This window comes from Dermatophagoides pteronyssinus, unplaced genomic scaffold, assembly GCF_027571235.1.
Source record: "Dermatophagoides pteronyssinus isolate colony J.1.1.1.1 unplaced genomic scaffold, Derpt_VIB-CSIC_2022.12 sq0033, whole genome shotgun sequence".
Taxonomy (NCBI): Eukaryota; Metazoa; Arthropoda; class Arachnida; order Sarcoptiformes; family Pyroglyphidae; genus Dermatophagoides; species Dermatophagoides pteronyssinus.
The window spans coordinates 110,652-130,796 of NW_027461557.1; the positions used below are offsets into that span (position 1 = coordinate 110,652).

Consider the following 20,145-nt stretch of genomic DNA (forward strand, 5'->3'; position numbering starts at 1 on the left):
GTTATTCGAGAAAAACAAAAAAAATATCGATTGTTTCGAGCAATGTGAACATGAAAAACAATCGATACTTTCATTTTTCTTCCATCCTTGAAGATTTTTCGAGTAAAACAAAAAAACGACAAAATTCGTTATAAAAAAAATTTTTTGTTTTAGAAAAGTAAAGTGTTTACGCATATTTTCAATCACCGTTTTCATAAAAAAAAAATTCATTTTAACTCGACCTTTTCATTCGTTGTTTTTTTTTGTGTGTGAAAATAAACAAAATTATGGAAGCCAACAGTAAAATTATTGATGAACTGAAAGTAAGAATTTTTTTTCGTTTTTTGCTCATCAAAATTTTATCCTGATTTTCACTTTTTTTCCAAAAAATAATAAAAGGCAAGCGTCACTTCAAAACTCAAAGAACTTGATCCGGACAATACTAATCTGGGTAAGCTATTCTTTTTTTCTCTTGAAAATTTTCATTTTTTAACACGTGTGTTTCTTCTTCTTCACGACACACACAGGAGGTTCATTAATCGATTACATAATTGTTATGGTTATAAATCAAAAAAATAAATATGAAATGAAACATAATTTAGCATTGTTTTTGGGAAAAATTTCGGATGATTTTGTTAATTGGTTATTCGAACATCTGTCCAGATTAAAACAACAACAACAACAACAATTGAACAGCGATGATTCTGGTGTTGATATTGTACAAAATTTGGAGAAAAAATCTGAGAAAAAAGATAAAAAATCATCAACGAAAAAAGAGGATAAATTGAAAAAAACCGTCGAACATCAACAACAACAAAAAGATAAAAAGAAAGAAACGATATCGAATAAAAGAAAAATTACGGCCAAATCAACAACAACCGAAGAATCATCATCATCGAAACAACAACGTTTGCCAAAGAAAAAATTAAAATCGGCTGTTGTTAATCTTGTTGCGGAAAATGATGATGAAGGTGGTGATGAAGAAAATAATGAAAATGACCATCGAATTCAATCACAGAATCGTAAACGAACAATGTCGAACGATAATAATTTAACCGTCAACAATGATAAACCAGAACAACCGCAAAATTTGGAAAAACCTCTGGTTTCAAAAAATGTCTTGGAAAAGTGTCCATCAACGATTGCCAAAGCGAATGATAACGATAAAATTGATCAGGTTTTGAATGAAAAATCGATTGAATCGAATGCTGATGTTGTTAAAAATTCAGCGACTATGACGATGATGACTACGAAGACGACTGCGTCGATCGAAAACAGCAACAACAAGATTCAAACGAAATTCTTTGTAACATTGGATGGTGTTAAAAATATGTTTAAAGTTGCTACTGCTGCTACTGATGTTGATGATGATGATTTATTTTTGATGGATGAAGAACTGGATCCTGAACTTATGAATGAAGATTTTTCAAATATATCGGATCAATTTGTAATGAATAATAAAAAAGAAAAATATAAAGATTTAGGTTCGATGATGATGAATAATAATAATAATAAATTTGAACGTTGTCGTTATTGGCCATCATGTATGAATGGTAATAAATGTGATTATTATCATCCAATTATTAAATGCAAGTAAGTTGATTTTTTCGATTGCAAAATTTGCAAAATCAAATTTTTCATTGATTTTTTTCATTCATCCAAAAAGTATGTTTCCACATTGTCGTTTTGGTGATAAATGTCTTTACATACATCCAATTTGTAAATATGATTCGGTTTGTTCACGTAAAGATTGTCCATTTTTTCATACATATGTGGCCAATATGAAACGTAATCAATTAATAAATCCAACAGTAGTGAATGTTATTTGTAAATATTTTCCAAAATGTGCAAATCCAAATTGTGAATTTATTCATCCAAAAGTAAGTTTTTGATTGATTATTGATGATTGATTTTTTTTGCTTGTGGTGAAACAGAGGGTTAATTTTTTCATTTGATTTTCCATCAAAGATTATTTGCCATTATGGATCAACTTGTAAAACATTTAATTGTCCTTATGTACATCCAAATAATCCAAATCAAATACCTCATCCATCACAATTAAAATGGTCATCAGAAATGGGTGGTATTGGTGGTGGTGGACATGATAATCTTATTATTAAACAAAAACAAAGAAAACAACCGATTGAAATTTGAAATCGAAAAAAAAATCAACCAACCTTTGGATGTTGATTCATTTCATTTTATTTTTTTTATAGCGAAAAAAAAACACTTTCAACATCATTATCATCTTCATTGTTTATTTATAAATATGCTACTATATATACTGATGATTAAGATAAATAAATATTAAAATAAAATTACAAATTTTTTATAATTCAAAAAAAAAAATTTTGTAAAATATTTTTGATGAAAAAAGGATGATCGAAAATTTCGAACGAAAAACGTTCGATTTTTTTCAAGTTTAAAAAACAAACCAAAAGATGGCGCTGCTTTAGCCTGTGAAATATTTTTCAAAAAAAAACAAAACGTTCGAAAATTAGAAAAAACCAAAAAAAAAAAAAAAATTTCAAAAAAAAAAAATTCATAATTTTCATTTTGACACTTTTTAATTCTACTAAATCATCATCAACGAAAAACCTCATTATAATTGAAGAAAAACGCCCGAAAAAAAAAAAACGTCAATAATGAAAAAATCTGAGTTGAATGAAATGAAATTAGGGTGACAAGCGAGAGAGAGAGAAAGGATTTATTAATTGACGATTCCAAATATTTTGTTTTTGTTTTTTCAAAACTCTGTTTATCGACCTTTCGTTCTGATGGAATTTTGTTCGACATTTTTTTTTTCGCTGCCATCATCATCAACAAAGTCGGTCGTCATCCCTCTCATCCCCCCCTGTAAATCATAATTTTCTGCCAAAAAAGACACCGTCATCATCGTCATTTTTCTCCCTTTTTCTTTCATTTCATTCATTCATTCATCAAATGAGGTCAATGAATAAAATGAATGAAAAGAAATGAAAAGAAAAATTCACAGAATTCATGATGATGATTATTCTATATACACAGTGTGTGTGGGTGTAATAATCATCAAAAGAAAAATCAAGGAATCGATAAATCTCGTTCGTTTTGCACATTGAATTCATGTGCAAAACCGAAAAAAATCATGTCGTGATGACGTTGTTTTTTTTCACTTTGACCAAGAACTGAATAAATAATATTGCGTGGGTTGTTTGTTTGGTTCGACGTCATCACCGAAGAAGAAGAATATTTGGATCAACAACATTCGTTTTGTTCCAAGGTTCCATGATCCATTTTTCTTCGTTTCGTTTCGTGTCATCATCATCATCGATCGATCCGACTATAGCAATGTTTTGTTCGATTTTGTCTTGTCAGGGACAACCAGGCCGAAGAAAAGAAGATTTGTTCGTCATCGTCATCAGCGTCCGTGTGATCATTCGGTGGATTCCACCAAATGAAAGGAATCAAGTTGAGTCAAAAAGCACCAACCACCACTACTAAATAATTTTTTTTTCATTGAACTCGATGATCGAGGACAAGATTTTCACAAAAAATGAATGTATATAGGATGTGCTTCGGGTTTATTCTTTGAAGAAGAACAACAACAAGAAGAAAAGTATATTCAACCTAGATAAATTGAATTGAGAGAGAGAGAGAGAGAGAGAGAGAGAGAGAGAGAGAGAGAGAATCGTCATGCGTTTGTTTTTGGCCAGAATCCAAGAAGAATTTGTCAATGTTTTTTCTTTCTTTTTTTTGTTGTTGGTGGAATATAAAGTCATTGCCGTTAGATTCTTAAAGAATACAAAAGAATATTACAGACATTCTTCCACACACAAATTGACCATCAAATGTCTATATAGTGGCCAAATGGAAAAAACGTTCGAAATGAGAAACGTTCGAAATGAGAAAAAACGTTCGAAATGGAAAAACATTCGAAATAAGAGAATTTTGAATGATTTTTTTTCATTTCAAGTTTTTTTTTCTGGGTTAAAATAAAATCCAAGAAAAGAAACGAAACGATACTGTAGAATGTTGATGATGTTTTTAGCCCACCGAAGAATTAATTTTTTTTTTTTTTGGTAAAAAGAGTGGGTTACGAGAGTATCCAGTTTTTTGTTTTTGTTTGCTCGTAAAACTCTCGCCACCACACACACACACATTCCAGCCATGTAATCTGAATGAATGTGTTAACGAAACGAAAACTAGATCAAATTTTCATTTCGAAAAAGAAAAACATTTTTTCTTCCCCCTCCGCCGATTTGATTTTGCTGGCCAAAATGATATAGGCGGTAATTCAATTTGATTCGATTCGATTCGCGAATGGTAGCAGCATGATAACGGTAATGATAATAACCGATCCGTCAAACCAACCACAATATTTACCATCATCATCATTATCAACAAACCAGGGTATTCCTCTCTCGTTCTACGTATGGTGGTATCCTTGTATCCTTTTTTTTTTTTTTTTTTGATTTGGGAGCCTATCATTTTTTTTCGTTGCTCTACTCTTTTTTCATCCATCAATCCAGTTCGAGTTCACTCACATTTCATCGACTTTTTGACTTGTGTTAAACTAACGAAACGAAACGAAACGAAAAAACTAACAAAAAAATTTTCTGTTTCTGTTCATCAATCGGGTGTTTGATTTTCGCTCTTCGTTTGAAATCAGTTTTTTCTGTGTGTTCCAAATCAAATGTTGTAACTTTGTGTTAAATTTTTTTTTTCTTCAGAAATTTTTTATGATTCATCATCACCATCGTCATCGTTGTCGTCATCATCTTGATCATCAAGAAAATCGAACTAAAAGAAGAGGAAAATTTGAATTCTAATAAATTATACAATTAACGAAAAAAATAAATTATGTTAATGATGATTGATGATTGATAACGAACAGCCAAACCACATAACCAAAAAATAACAACAACAACCACAACATATGACTTTTACGTAAAAGAATTTTATTTTTCATTTTTGTAGTTTGAGTGTGTGTGGGGTTTTCTATCAACGAAAAAATCCACCAAGAGAAGAAGAATCAACGAAAACAGAGAAAAGAATCAAGTTTTTAAAAGCTTTCCAAAAGCTTTCAAACACACGTACCATCATCATCATCTACATTCGATTAATAAATTATAGAAAAATATTATCATCATTTTTAAAAAATGAAAAACAAGGTGTGCTAGAAGAAGTGTTGTTTTTTTCGAAGAGAAAACAACAACAACAACTTTTTTGTTTTTGTTTTAATAGGGTAGTGTTAAATGGTTAATATTTATGGAAGAGCTTGACCACCACCACCACCACCACCAACATCAACACACATTAAATCAATAACAACAACATTGAAATGATGATAATTGAAAAATTATGACGACGACCATCATCATCAATGATGATGATTGAAAAAAAATTAAAACTTTTTCATATGACAATTAACCATCCAGCCAGCAACACTTTTGTTTTTTTTTTTGTTTTTGTTTCGACGCAATGTGTGTGTTTTCATGACAATTTTTCAATTTTTTTTTGTGGTTTTTTTTCAAATTTGTTTCTCTTTCCATCTCTCTCTCTTCTTTTTTGCACTCTTTTTACACTCAATTTTTTCTGATTAACAAAAAAAAAATTTGAATAACAAAAAAAAATTAATTGATTCGATTCGATTTGTCATCATCAATCGATCACTGCACTGGTGTGTTTAACAAACATCCGTTTTTTTGATTTTTTGTTTTTGTTTTTCCTCATTGATCATCATTTGGTTATCATCGTTTCTCGAAAGAAAATCAATCAAACGAAAATTTTTCTGATTTTTTAAATTAATTTTACACACGTGCATCGCGTAATTTAAAAAAAAAGGGTTGACAACAACAACAAACGAAGATAAGAAAATGATGTAATTTTTCAACGAAAAAAAGATTTCAAAATCGATTGCTATTCATCCATCCATTTTCCATCCAAATCAAAGTTTTTTTATTATTACTTAATTTTATGTTTTTTGAGATAAATTTTTTTTTCCAAAATCCAAATTTTAAATATTCACTGATCGATCATCAAATCAATCATTAATCATCAATCATCATTATTATTATTGGATACCACCAGTAAAAAGTGTTCTATTATTGTTGCTGCTATGATACCATATAGTACTTGTATGCGTTTCAATCATAATCAACAACAAACAAGAATCAGACGACATTCATTTGAAAATGATAATAATAATAAATTTAGTCCATGTGAATGGACTTTGGTACAACATTTTGGACAAAATACGGTAAATATTTGATGATGAATGAATGATTCATTCATTTTTGTTTGTTGTTTTTTTTAAATGATAAAGTGTTAATGGAAGAATGATAAGAAAATAATAATTGTCAAAATTAGTTTTTTATTAATGAGATTGAGAGAGAAAGATTAAAGAAAAGCTAATTATTCATTATTCCGTACATTTTGTTTAATTTTTCATTATTTAATATTTTTTTGATATTTCTTTTTTGTTTCTCATGAAATTAGCGTGTAGAATCGACTATCATTAATGTTACCTCACAGGATGACCAAACACTTTGTTTTACATGGGCAATAGGTTTGTAATTTCATTTCATTTTTTTATTGCAATTTTTCCAATTTCACTCTTTTTTTTAATGACCATATAATTTTCATAATCAACAAACAAACTTGCAAAACAGAATCTCAACAAGCTGCTCAACAAAATGCTAATAATCTGGTTGATCAAAACACACATCAACTATTGCTTGCATCGTCATCATCGACATCGAAAGAAAGTAAGTGCATGCAGGACGAAAACAAATTACCTTCATCAACAACATTCATTAATTAATTCAAAAATTAATCAATTTTCTTTCGATGTTTGTTTGTTTGTTTTTTTAAGGAAGCCAATCAGATGAATTTGATAGACGTAGTGTTTACCTATTATTATCATTACGACGAAGAAAAAGTTTACAACAAAGTATACATCCAGAAACAATACCATTATTAGATCCATATTATTATGGTATTGCAAAACGTTATCTAAAATTTTCATATCAATGGAATTTTAATACATTTTCATATGATGTATTGACTAGTGGTCATTCATTATCTAGTCTTTTATTATATCTATTTGAAGAATATAATTTTATTGAAATATTTAATCTGGATTTGATTAATGTTTTACGTTGTTTTAGTAAGTAATTTTTTTGTTCAAATTTCAAGTTTTTTCAATCATTTTTTTATTTAAAAAAAAAGATTACCTGGAAAAAGGCTATCATGATACAAATCCTTATCATAATTCAGTACATGCAGCTGATGTTACCCAGGCAATGCATTGTTTTTTACAAGAATCAAAAATTAAACAATATTTAACACCAATGGAAGCAATGTGTTCATTATTGGCAGCTGTATCACATGATCTTGATCATCCTGGTGTTAATCAACAATTTTTAATTGCAACAAATAGCCATCTAACAACAATGCATAATGTAAATATAATTTTTTCTGTTTTCTTCCTGTTTTTGATTTTGTCATTATCATTATGTTTTTTGTTTTGTTTTGTCTAAAATAGAATCTATCGGTATTAGAAAGTCATCATTGGCGTTTTGCATTATCCTGTTTTTATGAATCACATATATTCGATCATTTTAATGAAAAACAATGGAAAGAGATAAAATATTTACTTAAAAATTTAATATTAGCCACCGATATTAGTAGGCAAAGTGAATTTATACAACAATTTGAAAATTATTTAAAATTGGGCAATAATCAACAACAGGAGCAACAACAATTTTCAATGGAAAAAAAAGAACATAAATATTTTATTCTACAAATTGCATTGAAATGTGCTGATCTGGGTAATCCATGCCGTCCATGGAAAGTTAGTCAACGTTGGAGTGAACAAATTTGTAATGAATTTTATCGACAAGGTGATTTTGAAAAATTATTAGGCTTACCTATTACACCAATGTGTGATAGAAATTCAACGACAATCTCAAAAACACAGACAGGTAATTTACAATGATTAATTTTGAAATTAACTTTTTCAAAATTAACTATTTTTTTCCATAGATTTTTTCAAAAATATTGTCAGACCATTATTTGAATTATGGAATGTATTTCTTGATTCGAAATTAACAAGACAATTGATAAATAATTTAAATTTTAATGAATATATGTGGAAAACAATGGAAAATAATGGAAAACAATCAATTATTCGAAATAGTCATTCATTAATTTCATTAAATTCAGATAAATTTCATGAAATTGAATTCATCATCAGCGCTGGTATTGGTAATCGTTGTAAATCATTGAATGAATTATCATCAACGCTAAGTCTTTCGTCGATTACATTTTTTGATAATAATGATAAAATGAAAACTAAAGTTGAAAAATTGGCCGAATCAAAATGTATAAATGGTTGTGGAACTCCTGCTTCATCGAAAGAAATAATTTCGACAACAGCAACAACCAAAACAGCAAAAACCATTAATGAAGAAAAGATTAAAATGGAAAATGAGGATTTTAATGATGAAGAAGATGATGATGATTTTATTGCCGAATTTAATTGTGGTGCAATTCTTTCAACACCGGCATTAATATTACCGAATTTTTGTTTTGAAAAGGTAAATTTTTGTTTGCTTTGTTTTGTTTTTTAATGGGGAAAATAATCATTCATTCATTTTATTTACAGCCACAAAGCGGATTTTATCGTCGTGGTTCAGCACCTGGTTGTATTGATATTGTTCGCCGAAATGAAATGAATACAGCTAAAGGAACTGCATTATTATTATTATGTAATTCATTGAAAGCCAAAAATAATAATATCAATATCAATAATAATAATAATAATAATGCTAAACGACGTTCATCATTTCCAAATGTTAAAATACAAAAAGGAAATTTACAATTATTTAAAACTAGTCTACAATTACAACAACAACAACTACAACTACAACAACAGCAATCAACAACAACAACAACAAACAGATATTATAAAGGTAAAAGCAATAGAAATCGTAATAATAACAACAATCGAATGATGTTCCATCATCATCATCATCATCATCAATCGGAATCATTATATTTTGGGCAGCAACCGCATCATCATCAATATCAATATCATCAATCAAGTTTATTTGACATAACTGGTAGCCAAACAGCCGCCAATAATTGTCATCAATATTTATTGACAACTAATAATAATAATAACAAACAGCGTGGTTGTAATCAGCAACGTCGTCGTTCAGTTCCTCAAGATATTTTTATTCGTTCATTAAATAATTACACTGCCTAATTATTGTGTGTATGTGTGCATCAATATTATTATCATCAATAATGTCATTTGTTTTTATCGACAACCCCAACAACAATCATCATTTTCGAAGAAGAAAAAAATAACCCCCGAATGAAACTAGTCTACTAATATATAACCGCCTATTAATAATTTAATTTTGTTTTCCGCTTTTATTCCTTCCACATTTCTGATTTACTTTACAAAGTTTACTTCTATTCTGAATCCATTCAACTTTTTCATCCTTCATCCTTCAGTTTGTTTTAACCAATTTTACCTGGTTTTTTCATCCCACTACTATTAATATAATGTCCGGTTTGTTTCCCCAGTTCGATAAAAAATTCTTCCTTTTATTATTCTGTCTATTTTACAAACACACACACACACACGCATATTGATTTTACAACCAAATTTTATTGTTCATTTCAATTCCATTCATCCCATTTCTCATCATTTTGACCATATTGTATTTCTAATCAATTTCTGCTCAAGCTAATTCTTCTTCATCAAAAATTATCTTTCAAAACAAAAAAATCTTTTTGAATTCTTTTTGATTTTCTATGTCAAATTTACAAACAAAAAAATTATCATCATCGTTATTATTGTTATTATGCTTTTATATTCTATCTACATCAAATTCTATTATTATTATTATTCTACCATCTAAATTATTTTACAAAAAAAATCAAACCTGATTATTTTACCCTGTCGTCATTTTTTTCTACCAAATCAAAAAACCAAACCAAAATTGACCAAAAAAAAGACTGACTCAAAAAACAATTGGTTTTATCCTCGTATGATTCGATATTTCCCTCCAAAAACAACTAATTGCTCCATTTTTTTCATTTTACTTAAAACTAAAAAACAATAACAGTTTTTCTCTCTCTTTGTCTCAAAAATTATACAATATGCCAAGGTTGTTTTTGTGGTTTGACTTGACTTTTTGTCATTGTCATACAACACAAACAATCACCACCATTGCTCGACTACTTATTTATTCATATTTATAATTTATAAAATATATTATTATAAATTATAATATCATTATAGAGATTGATTCAAAATGATAATAATAATAATTAAAATAATAATAATAATAATGATTAGTAAAAACAGATTGAATTAGTGAAACATCCGGATTTTTTGTTTTGTTTCTCCTGTTTTTGTTTTTGTTTGTTTGTGCTTATCAATCTCGATGAAAAAAAAATGATAAAATTAAAAATGGCAAAAAAAAAATTTTGAATTTGTTCGATTTGATTTTCATGAATTTTTTCTGTTTTTTTAAAGCACAATTTCACAACCATAGAAAATCATGTTGAAATGAAAATTAGATGAATTGAATTGAATTGAATGTTGATGATTATCGATTTGGCCAATTAAAACTTCGACCAACTAAACTGAAGAAAAATTTATTATATGGTTCATAGAATTTTCGTAGACGTTTAATTATAACCGGATTTATATCCGGATGTCGACGGCCTTTATTTTTATTCAAACATTTTTCCTGATTATCAGCCAATCGTATACAATAAAATCCTTTGGTAACATTATAGATGAAATCATCATGTCCAATCGAATGTGGTAGGCCCAAAAATGTTTCGATTTTTTTCAACTCAGGTAATGGATCATAAACAAATTGATCACCATCAACAACGTGTATTTGATTTTTTGAAAATAGCTTCAGAAAAAATAAAAATTGAATCAGATTTTAAAATTTCAAAAAATCAAACAACAGACAAACCTTAATCCATCGTGAAAAATAAACAGCATACATGCTAATTCGTATTCCTTTATAACTGGAATTTACTTTTCCGTTTGGATAAAGAACCGATTCTTCAAATGTTTCTATACGACGCTGACTACCACCACTTTTCATTCGATTACTTGCCAGTTGAGCATAATCCGAAATTAATCGTACAACAGGTTCACGAACAATCAATATAATTTTAATTGATGCGTTCATAGCATAAATACGTTCCGGAACTGATTCGGTAACAAAATAAGCTGGAGTTTTTTCAATAACAATATTTGATTGATTTGTAGGGATTGCAGGCATCTGTTGCCGGTACCATTCTAAACCAAGATTATAATGTTTTTCATCATCAAAAAAATGAATTTCATTAATCACTTTTGTGATTTGTGGATGAATATCAAGAAATTCTAATAAAGCTCTTGTACCACATTTACGAACACCAACAATTATACAATGTGGAAGTACTTTTTGACTTTCATTCGAAATTATCCTATCGGTTTCATTCATCGATTTCTTGTCCAATCCGGGATTCGGCCATATAATAAATTGATGACGAAAAATCAAATTGAAATTATTACTTGAAATCAATATTAAAACAATCAATATAAATGTTATAAGACAAAGACTGGTGAAAAAATGTCGTTCTTTTCGATTCGGATGATGATGATGATGTTTGTTTATCAATTTTCTATCGATAATAAATGATTCCGAATGATTTGGACATTCGGAAATTAATCTTGAATTATTCGATGTAGATATTAGGCTATCTTGATTATCATCATGTTGTTTATACTTCTTTTTGGATATACCATTTCATTTTGTAGCTTCAACATGATGATAAAACATTGATTGATTGATTGAAATCACTGATGATTTTGTTTAAATGAATTTTGAAATGAAAGAATGAAAGAAAAATCACAACCATACAGTCACAACCATAAGACTAACATTGCTAAATTTATAGGAGAAAATCACAACCAGAAAAAATAAGATTTCACAACCATTGTAGGATTAAAAAAAACGAAGAATAAAAAAAAGGCCAAAATCAAAAATTTAATTTCTTCATTTTTTATTCTTTAAATTGAAAGAAAACTACATTTAAAAAACATAAACATTGAAAATTTGATTTGAAAAACAAAAAACTCAAGAAAAAAATATAGAGCAAATTCTAACGGCTAAAATTCACGATGAAAAAAGAATGTAGAATCCATTGAGTCAAATTTTTCTGGTTCGACAATAATGATGATGATGATGATCCCCGGATGAATATTCGATTCGAACGTTTCATTGGAATTCGAAATGAACATGCGCGCATTAAGAAGAAGAATATTCTTGCTATATTCTTTTTCGATCTACCTACCACCAACCATCATTATCTGTTTTGTAAATATTTTATTCCTTCATCAACCTTTATATAGAGGGAATAATGATTTTTATCGTTTAAATTATTGATCAAAGTAAGAAAAACCTACATCAATAAACCAATAGGAATTTGGACGAAAAATTAAATTCTGTAGCCAATTCATTTGTCGATATGGATATAAAACGTGAAGATGAAGATGATCAATCGTATTGAATGGTGACCAATGAAATCCTAATCTGAAAAATTGATGAAGAAAAGAAAAGAATTTGGATTACAGCGATGAAGCAATGTGGAAATGAAATTACCGTAAATTGTTTTGATCAAAATCGGAAACATTTGTTTGTAAAAAATCTTGAGCAATTTGTTTCATATTTTCAACTGAAAAAATTTGAAAGAAAAATTTTTCCATCATTCCAAAAGCAAAGAAACTTTCAATATTTCTCAAAAAAACATACTCATCGGTATTTGTTGTTGATTCAAATATTTAATATTGGAATAATGTTCTTTTGGTATAACCAGATAATGATGTTCGGTTGCCGGGCGAATATCTTTGATCAGTAAAAATTTTTCATCCTGACAGCAGAGTTTTCAACAACAAAAAACATCAGAATTTTTTTCAAAAAAGAAAAAACTGATAACGCTAACCTGAAACAGAATCGACAATTTTTCCTGGCTGCAAAAAATACACATTTTTATCAATTTTTTCGATGAAATTAATTTTGCCATTCAAAGGGGTTTTTGGTCAGAAACAAATTGTCAATTTTATCGAGTCCAAATCGAACTCGCAAACAAATTGCCTGTCCACGATAAACGATACAGGAAAATTTTTTTTTGAAAAAAAAGATTTTTATTTTAAAAAAACAAAGAGAAAAAAATTACATAAAGGAGATTTTTTTTTGTTGGTTTTGGTTTTTACATGAAAAAAATGATGATATTCAGATTCAGATTCACCCGGTCCATTTAAGACATCGGGTTTCAACATGAATCTGTAGACAATGTGTAGAACAATAACGAAAACCACATACAATACAAGTATAATGGCTTTTAAAACCACAAACACTACAAAAATGTCGTCGAACGGATGGAATTTCAATCAATGGAAAATATGTTGAATATAGTTTGGATTTTTGTTTATCATCGGACGACGAATTAAACTTGTTTTTCGGATAATTATTCAACGAACGTGTGGCTATCGATACATAATTTGGTTGTGGAAGCCGTGAATTTTCTTCAATCAATGTATTCAATGTAAATATTCGTGAACGTGAAACATTCATACGTCTTGGTGTGACAACAATATTCGTATTGTTCGATGAATTTATCATTGCTGTTGGATCTTCAAATTTTGGTGCTTTTTTATGCATCACCAGATTACTATGTGGATCTTCATGAAAATTATCCCTTTCGAGTTGTTCAATATGTTGACGATTTCGACGATTTCTTGTACTTTCATCCAGAATTCTATATTGTTTACGTGTGATGGAAATTCTGGATGAAGTGGATGGTTTTTGGCCGCTGTTTTTATACATTTTTGTTTGGAGAATTGAATTCAACTTAAATCGGTAAATGAAAATTGATCCAATAAATCATCGATTTTTGTTTTCAATATGTTCAATACTTCGGCAGTGATTAATAAATGTGTTGGATCTAGATCTTGCAGCACAAATCGTTGTCCTAATGCATTAGTTTCATCCAGATGAAGCAAAAATTGTTTCATTGCCGGATCACAAGTAACAAGGATTCCAGTTTGTATTTGAACCATTTAATCGCAAGCCAACCAAAAATTGACAAATGAACTTTTTCAAACTTTTCTTTTGAGATTTTCGTCTTCGCACACATGCAGCTTTTGTTTCATCAAAACGTTCGATTTCACTCATTGAATGTTTCATTCATGAACAACGTATTCATCTGAATTTGCACGCGATAGATCTTTTGAAAATTCGGAAAAAATGAGGTAAATAAATTGAAAATTTTCGAAAATTAATTTTTTCTAATCAATTTTTTCAGGATAAAAATCGATGGATTAGATGTATATTTCCCGTATAATTATATCTATCCGGAACAATATGCATATATGTGTCATTTGAAAAAATGTTTAGATGCTAAAGGACATGGTGTGTTGGAAATGCCATCCGGTACTGGTAAAACAACTTCACTGTTATCATTAATTGTTGCCTACCAGAAACGTTATCCACATTCATTGAAAAAATTGATTTATTGTTCACGTACAATACCTGAAATTGAAAAAGTCGTTGAAGAATTGAGAAAATTACATGAATATTATATTGATGTAAATAATGATGATTCCCTTGTTGGTTTATGTTTGACTTCGAGAAAAAATCTTTGCGTTCATCCAATTGCAAGCAGACAAAAAGATGGTAAAACTGTTGATGGCCTCTGTTTCGGTATGACTGCTTCACATAAACGACAAAAAAATCATGATAATTCAGATGCATTGTGCAGTTTTTATGAGCAATTTGAAAATGAAGGCCGTGAATTCGTTCTACCAAACGGTATTTATAATATTGATGATCTTAAAGATTTGGGTAGAAAACAAGGTTATTGTCCATATTTTGTTGCACGTCGTGCTATATCATATTCAAACGTTATCGTCTATAGTTATTATTATCTATTGGATCCAAAAATTGCTGAACTTGTATCGAAAGAATTAACCCGTAATTCGGTTGTTGTTTTTGATGAAGCACATAATATTGATAATGTTTGTATTGAATCAATGAGTGTTACTATTAATAAACGTATTTTGGAAAAATGTCAATCAAACATTGGTACGCTGCAGGAAACAATTCAACAGATAAAAGAAGTGGATGAAAAACGTTTAGAATCGGAATATCATAAACTGCTCGAAGGTCTACATGATGCATCCGTGGCAAAAAAGACGGATTTATTTCTTGCAAATCCTATACTTCCAAGTGATATTCTTCAAGAAGCTATACCGGGTAATATTCGTACGGCTGAACATTTTATACGATTTTTAAAATATTTCCTAGAATATATGAAATCACGTCTACGTATTCAACATGTAGTGAAAGAAAGTCCAGCAGCATTTTTAAAAGATATTTATTCCAAAATGACTATCGAACGTAAACCACTGAGATTTTGTTCCGAACGTCTTCGGTCACTGATTCGAACATTGGAAGTAAATAACATTACTGATTTTACCCCACTAACTTTACTATGTAATTTTGCTACATTAGTCAGTACTTATTTACGTGGATTTACCATCATTATTGAACCATTTGATGATCGTACACCAAATGTATCAAATCCTATACTACATTTTAGCTGTTTGGATGCATCATTGGCTATAAAACCAATTTTTGAAAGATTTCAATCAGTTATAATTACATCGGGAACGCTATCTCCAATTGAAATGTATCCAAAAATGTTAGATTTTAATCCAGTTGTAGCCCGAACATTTACAATGAGTTTAGCCAGACAATGTATTTGCCCATTGATTGTTACCAAAGGAAATGATCAAGTACCAATGACATCAAAATTTGAAACTAGAAATGATATGTCTGTAATCCGAAATTATGGTATACTTTTAGTTGAAATGTCATCAATAGTACCGGATGGTATTGTTTGTTTTTTTACAAGTTATATTTATATGGAACAAATTATTGCATCATGGTATGAACAAGGTATTATTGATTCGATACAAAAAAATAAATTACTTTTTATCGAAACACAAGATGCATCGGAAACATCGCTAGCACTTTATAATTATGTTCGTGCATGTGAAAATGGTCGTGGTGCTGTATTGTTATCCGTAGCCCGTGGTAAAATTTCCGAAGGTATTGATTTTGATCATCATCTTGGCCGTTGTGTTATTATGTTCGGCATACCATATGTTTATACACAATCAAGAATATTGAAAGCAAGATTAGAATATTTATTCGATAATTATCAGATAAAAGAAAGTGATTTTTTAACATTCGATGCTATGCGTCATGCTGCACAATGTGTTGGCCGTGCTGTTCGTGGTAAAACTGATTATGGCATAATGTGTTTTGCTGATAAGGTAGATATAGATATTCGAATTCGAATCTTTTTTACACTTCCTATTCTTTTTCGTCAAATTTTCCATAGAGATTTGCCCGTGATGATAAATTGAAAAAATTACCAAAATGGATACAAGAAAATATGAATAAAGGTGTATTGAATTTAAGTATTGAAGAATCGGTACAATTAACCAGGAAATTTCTAAAACAAATGGCACAACCATTTTCAAAAGTAAGTTAACAACAAAAAAAACGAAAATTTTTACTAAAAATTTTTTTTATTTATGTGAATTAATACAGGAAGATCAACTTGGCGTTTCACTTATGACATACGAACAAATTAAAGAAGAAATTAATCAAAAAAAAATTTTATCTCGTGTTGAAATGAATAATACAGTATTATCATGATTTTTGTTGTTTTTTTTTGAAAAAAATGATTATTTGTTTACTTTACAATCGATTCAATTCATTAGTTAAGAAAAATGAATTAAACAAACTAATGGCATCTTTATCGATATTTGATTTGATAAAATCAATCAATTTCATAATATGATCATCTAGATCTGGTTTTTGATTAGCATTTAGATTTAAAAGTTGTTTGAATATTGGTTCAAGTATCAACGAAATATTTGAATCAAATGATTGTTCCAAAACTATGATGTTTTGATTTTGTCGTTGAATTTTCAAATCGGTACCGAATACCATCCAATGGATACAATTCAAGAAACCAATCCAATCAATCTGCAAAAAAAAATTTCAATGAAAATGACATTTTCTTCACAAAAAAAAGAAAGAGACAAACCTGATAATTCCATGATTTTGGTTGTAAAATATCCCAATATAATCGATATTGTTGTTGTTGTTTATTTTCAATTGTTTGAATATCAAATTGAATATCATCGGGTAAAATTTTCATATCGATTGATTGTGAAAAATTTATCAATTTAATCAATGATGTTTGTATTGGTAAAGCATCAATATCATCTTCGTTACTGAAAAACAAGACAAAAACAAACAAACTTAGTAAAGAAAAAACTTTCCAAAAGTCAAGATACTTACATTGAAGACAGAATAACATTATCAATGGAAATATTCGAATGAATTATTTCACAATCATGTAATTTCTTAATGATTAATATCAATTCTAATGCAACAATTGCAATGATTAAATCGGGAAATCTTTCTTGATTTTTTCGAATTAAATTCCGAATGGAAAAATTCCAATCAAAATCCTTATAAAATGTTAGATAACCATTTTGAAAGAAAATCATTTGTTCAATTAATAATATTGATAGATCAATATCGGTACCATATTTATTCTGTTTTAAACGTTTTCGTAATTCATCATAAATATAGAATTCCCAATAATAATCAATTTTTCTGGATAATTTCATTGAATTTATTGAAAAATCTGATTGATTTTGATCATCCAATATTGGTCGGGCATAAAGATAAAATTCTTCATCATTATTATCATGGTCATCATCGTTATGATTGTCATAAGGAAGTAAAATAAATTTTTGATTAAAATTTTGAAAAATTTGTCCAATAAAAATTTTGGGTAATTTTTGCCCGGATATTTTATGATAACCAGTACGAAAATCAATTGGATCAGAAATTTTGGATAAAATTTTTTGTCGATTTTTCAAATCAAATGGATCCAAATTATTATTATTATTGATGAAAATGAGTACTTTTTTTGTACCCACATAGCTTATTGTAGCCGATGACGAAGACGACGATGATGATGAAGATTTACTATATTCTTCACGACTTAATTCAACAATCGGACTTAAATGTCCAGTATTTTCATTAAAAAACGTTGGTTTGTTGAGATTTAAACGTTGTTTTTGTTGTTGATTTCACAATTTTACCGTTTGATGATGGTGAATTTATCATTGTTTGATCCAATTTGTTGTTGTCATCGTTTTGTTGTTGTTGATCATTATCAACAAAAATGTTAAAATTTTCTTGTTTTTGTTGTTGATCAACAGCCGATTGATGATAGCCATTACCATTATCATTATCGTTATAATTATCAAATCCAGTATGCGATATATCGGCAGCAATAATAAATCTTGATTGTTCAGTTTGATTAAATGTTTGATATAATGTACTATTTAAATATGATGATATTATTTCTGTTGAATTTTTTGGATCAATAAAAGAATAATGTTGTTTTTTCTTCCGATTCTGGTTGATTTTGTTTTTCAATTTCATTAACAGCAGCAGCAGTAGCAACAACTTTTTCATTAGCATCTTTTTCAGCTAATTTTTCTTTTTCTTTCAACAATTTCTCTTCTTGATTGGCCAACCATTTTTTATATTTTAATTCTTCCAATGAATATTCTGTTCCATTACGATATATTTCATCGATACGATCGTATAGTATCCAACCTTTTAATTTTTCTTTATTATCCATTATAACTACAGGATATTTTTGATCATCGTTATTTTGTTGTTGTTGTTTATCAACATTATTGTCTGATGAAGACGACGACGACACTGCAACATTATTCGAATCACAAAATATTTCAAATTTTTCCTGTTTATTAGCCGATAATGGTAATTTTTTCTTCTTCAAATCCAACCGGTTTCCTTTCCATTGATCGGTTTTTATTTCATTTTCTTTTACCGATATTTGTTGATTGCTGATTTTCAAATCATCTGATTGTGGTGGTGGCAGTGGTGGTTGATCATCATCATCAATTTCATTTTCAGTAAAAATTTCAAATTTTGGTTCAACATTTTGTTGTTGTTGTTGATTTGATTTAGGATCAATATTCGATATTTTCCTAATACCATCATTATTTTTCAATGTACAAGTTCTTGTTATAGGTGCTTTGACTATTTTCCCACTTGAATCTTTTAATGGTTTTAATTTATTCAATGCTTTTCGTTCGTTGGTTTGTTCTTCGTCCGTTGCTGTTGTTGTAACAAAACGCATCGTTCGTACTTCCAAATCGTTTAATGTTCTTGTCAATGCCGATATTGGTTCAGCACCATTATCAATACCTAATTTGATTACTTTCATTGCTTGTTTGAATTTATTTTGCATTTCAAATTGATATGACCATTCTTTATAAAAACGTGATAGTTTTTTTGCAAAATTTTTTTTATAAAAAAATTTAAAAACATCAATCGGATTGCTAATTAAATTTATGTGACGCAGAAATATCGATAACATTCGTTCATCGTTTTGATATTTTTCATTTTTGTAAAATTTTTCCAAACAATTTTCCAATATTTCTTTGAATTTTATCTCTTTCGAACCATGTGGATAATTTTGTTCAATCCAATCAATATATTTATAATATAATTCAAACAGTTTATCATCATCGTTTTTGCATTGATCAATGTCGTTTTGGAATTTTCTATTTTCGAAAAAAAAATTTCAATCAAAAAAAAGCAAAAAAACTAGATTTTTTCTAAAACAAAAAACTTACTGTCGAATCATTTCACGACGGTTATTAGTTTCGACAATATCCGAACCAAATGCTGCTTTTAATTCTTCAATTTTTCTGCCTTGACGTAATGGTTGAACATTTTCTTTGATTATTTCTAAATCGTCCATCGTTGGTTTTGAAATTTTTTTTATTCAGAAAAAGTTTTGAGAAAAAAATTTATTTTTTCAGGCAAAAAAATTGTTTAGTGCACTCATGAGTGAACGCGCGCCAGATTTTCAACGAACTTTTTGTTTCTGTCGAACCTTTGCTCATGTTTTTTTTTTTTTTTTTTTTGTAAAATCGCGCTCTGTGATTGGCTACATCGATTCATCCGT

At 28.8% G+C, this 20,145-nt stretch overlaps 8 protein-coding genes across 8 annotated transcripts; 3 read left to right on the plus strand and 5 right to left on the minus strand.

The window, feature by feature from the left end:
• The first annotated feature begins 65 nt into the window (after positions 1 to 65).
• Positions 66 to 2,304, plus strand: LOC113794320 (uncharacterized). Its single transcript, XM_027344433.2, has 5 exons — positions 66 to 302; positions 379 to 430; positions 507 to 1,572; positions 1,646 to 1,859; positions 1,948 to 2,304. Exons 1-5 carry the CDS (start codon positions 267 to 269, stop codon positions 2,131 to 2,133), a joined length of 1,554 nt encoding a protein of 517 aa, XP_027200234.2. The 5' UTR covers positions 66 to 266; the 3' UTR covers positions 2,134 to 2,304.
• A 3,413-nt stretch (positions 2,305 to 5,717) lies between these two features.
• LOC113794315 (uncharacterized) lies at positions 5,718 to 10,341 on the plus strand. Its single transcript, XM_027344429.2, has 8 exons — positions 5,718 to 6,217; positions 6,457 to 6,526; positions 6,630 to 6,725; positions 6,833 to 7,126; positions 7,189 to 7,421; positions 7,505 to 7,943; positions 8,005 to 8,558; positions 8,627 to 10,341. The coding sequence occupies exons 1-8, from the start codon at positions 6,077 to 6,079 to the stop codon at positions 9,227 to 9,229; spliced, it is 2,430 nt and encodes an 809-aa protein (XP_027200230.2). The 5' UTR covers positions 5,718 to 6,076; the 3' UTR covers positions 9,230 to 10,341.
• On the minus strand, positions 10,011 to 11,620 carry LOC113794322 (heparan sulfate glucosamine 3-O-sulfotransferase 5-like). The gene is made up of 2 exons (XM_027344436.2): positions 10,968 to 11,620; positions 10,011 to 10,904 (listed from the first exon to the last, which is right to left on the minus strand). Exons 1-2 carry the CDS (start codon positions 11,484 to 11,486, stop codon positions 10,587 to 10,589), a joined length of 837 nt encoding a protein of 278 aa, XP_027200237.2. The 5' UTR covers positions 11,487 to 11,620; the 3' UTR covers positions 10,011 to 10,586.
• A 495-nt stretch (positions 11,621 to 12,115) lies between these two features.
• LOC113794326 (adenosine 5'-monophosphoramidase HINT3-like) lies at positions 12,116 to 13,143 on the minus strand. The gene is made up of 5 exons (XM_027344442.2): positions 12,988 to 13,143; positions 12,798 to 12,915; positions 12,648 to 12,720; positions 12,452 to 12,578; positions 12,116 to 12,387 (listed from the first exon to the last, which is right to left on the minus strand). The coding sequence occupies exons 1-5, from the start codon at positions 13,066 to 13,068 to the stop codon at positions 12,352 to 12,354; spliced, it is 435 nt and encodes a 144-aa protein (XP_027200243.2). The 5' UTR covers positions 13,069 to 13,143; the 3' UTR covers positions 12,116 to 12,351.
• A 104-nt stretch (positions 13,144 to 13,247) lies between these two features.
• Positions 13,248 to 13,871, minus strand: LOC113794325 (zinc finger HIT domain-containing protein 1). The gene has a single exon (XM_027344441.2). It carries the CDS (start codon positions 13,869 to 13,871, stop codon positions 13,290 to 13,292), a length of 582 nt encoding a protein of 193 aa, XP_027200242.2. The 3' UTR covers positions 13,248 to 13,289.
• Positions 13,871 to 14,208, minus strand: Tfb5 (transcription factor B5). The gene has a single exon (XM_075823657.1). The coding sequence runs from the start codon at positions 14,102 to 14,104 to the stop codon at positions 13,892 to 13,894; it is 213 nt and encodes a 70-aa protein (XP_075679772.1). The 5' UTR covers positions 14,105 to 14,208; the 3' UTR covers positions 13,871 to 13,891.
• Positions 14,209 to 14,278: 70 nt separating this feature from the next.
• Xpd (general transcription and DNA repair factor IIH helicase subunit Xpd) lies at positions 14,279 to 16,875 on the plus strand. Its single transcript, XM_027344430.2, has 4 exons — positions 14,279 to 14,296; positions 14,350 to 16,384; positions 16,453 to 16,596; positions 16,665 to 16,875. Exons 1-4 carry the CDS (start codon positions 14,292 to 14,294, stop codon positions 16,770 to 16,772), a joined length of 2,292 nt encoding a protein of 763 aa, XP_027200231.2. The 5' UTR covers positions 14,279 to 14,291; the 3' UTR covers positions 16,773 to 16,875.
• LOC113794314 (uncharacterized) lies at positions 16,721 to 20,070 on the minus strand. Its single transcript, XM_075823656.1, has 5 exons — positions 19,811 to 20,070; positions 18,526 to 19,738; positions 17,424 to 18,226; positions 17,167 to 17,356; positions 16,721 to 17,105 (listed from the first exon to the last, which is right to left on the minus strand). Exons 1-5 carry the CDS (start codon positions 19,936 to 19,938, stop codon positions 16,815 to 16,817), a joined length of 2,625 nt encoding a protein of 874 aa, XP_075679771.1. The 5' UTR covers positions 19,939 to 20,070; the 3' UTR covers positions 16,721 to 16,814.
• Between the last annotated feature and the right edge of the window lie 75 nt (positions 20,071 to 20,145).

What these genes read in the sequence shown, in the direction of transcription:
- LOC113794320 (XM_027344433.2), top strand. Translation starts at nt 267, where the DNA reads ATGGAAGCCAACAGTAAAATTATTGATGAACTGAAA. An exon ending in AAATTATTGATGAACTGAAA is followed by an intron (nt 303 to 378) that starts GTAAGAATTTTT and finishes AAATAATAAAAG; the next exon opens with GCAAGCGTCACTTCAAAACT. An exon ending in GTGAATTTATTCATCCAAAA is followed by an intron (nt 1,860 to 1,947) that starts GTAAGTTTTTGA and finishes TTTCCATCAAAG; the next exon opens with ATTATTTGCCATTATGGATC.
- LOC113794315 (XM_027344429.2), top strand. Translation starts at nt 6,077, where the DNA reads ATGATACCATATAGTACTTGTATGCGTTTCAATCATAATCAACAACAA. An exon ending in ATCATCGACATCGAAAGAAA is followed by an intron (nt 6,726 to 6,832) that starts GTAAGTGCATGC and finishes TGTTTTTTTAAG; the next exon opens with GAAGCCAATCAGATGAATTT. An exon ending in CGAATTTTTGTTTTGAAAAG is followed by an intron (nt 8,559 to 8,626) that starts GTAAATTTTTGT and finishes TTTTATTTACAG; the next exon opens with CCACAAAGCGGATTTTATCG.
- LOC113794322 (XM_027344436.2), bottom strand. Translation starts at nt 11,486, where the DNA reads ATGAATGAAACCGATAGGATAATTTCGAATGAAAGTCAAAAAGTACTT. An exon ending in ATTTTTCACGATGGATTAAG is followed by an intron (nt 10,905 to 10,967) that starts GTTTGTCTGTTG and finishes TTTTTTCTGAAG; the next exon opens with CTATTTTCAAAAAATCAAAT.
- LOC113794326 (XM_027344442.2), bottom strand. Translation starts at nt 13,068, where the DNA reads ATGGCAAAATTAATTTCATCGAAAAAATTGATAAAAATGTGTATTTTT. An exon ending in AATTGTCGATTCTGTTTCAG is followed by an intron (nt 12,916 to 12,987) that starts GTTAGCGTTATC and finishes CTCTGCTGTCAG; the next exon opens with GATGAAAAATTTTTACTGAT. An exon ending in TTTGATCAAAACAATTTACG is followed by an intron (nt 12,579 to 12,647) that starts GTAATTTCATTT and finishes TCAATTTTTCAG; the next exon opens with ATTAGGATTTCATTGGTCAC.
- LOC113794325 (XM_027344441.2), bottom strand. Translation starts at nt 13,871, where the DNA reads ATGTATAAAAACAGCGGCCAAAAACCATCCACTTCATCCAGAATTTCC.
- Tfb5 (XM_075823657.1), bottom strand. Translation starts at nt 14,104, where the DNA reads ATGGTTCAAATACAAACTGGAATCCTTGTTACTTGTGATCCGGCAATG.
- Xpd (XM_027344430.2), top strand. An exon ending in TAATGTGTTTTGCTGATAAG is followed by an intron (nt 16,385 to 16,452) that starts GTAGATATAGAT and finishes AATTTTCCATAG; the next exon opens with AGATTTGCCCGTGATGATAA. An exon ending in TGGCACAACCATTTTCAAAA is followed by an intron (nt 16,597 to 16,664) that starts GTAAGTTAACAA and finishes GAATTAATACAG; the next exon opens with GAAGATCAACTTGGCGTTTC.
- LOC113794314 (XM_075823656.1), bottom strand. Translation starts at nt 19,938, where the DNA reads ATGGACGATTTAGAAATAATCAAAGAAAATGTTCAACCATTACGTCAA. An exon ending in AAACAACATTATTCTTTTAT is followed by an intron (nt 18,227 to 18,525) that starts TGATCCAAAAAA and finishes GTAAAATTGTGA; the next exon opens with AATCAACAACAAAAACAACG. An exon ending in CAAAATCATGGAATTATCAG is followed by an intron (nt 17,106 to 17,166) that starts GTTTGTCTCTTT and finishes TTTTTTTTGCAG; the next exon opens with ATTGATTGGATTGGTTTCTT.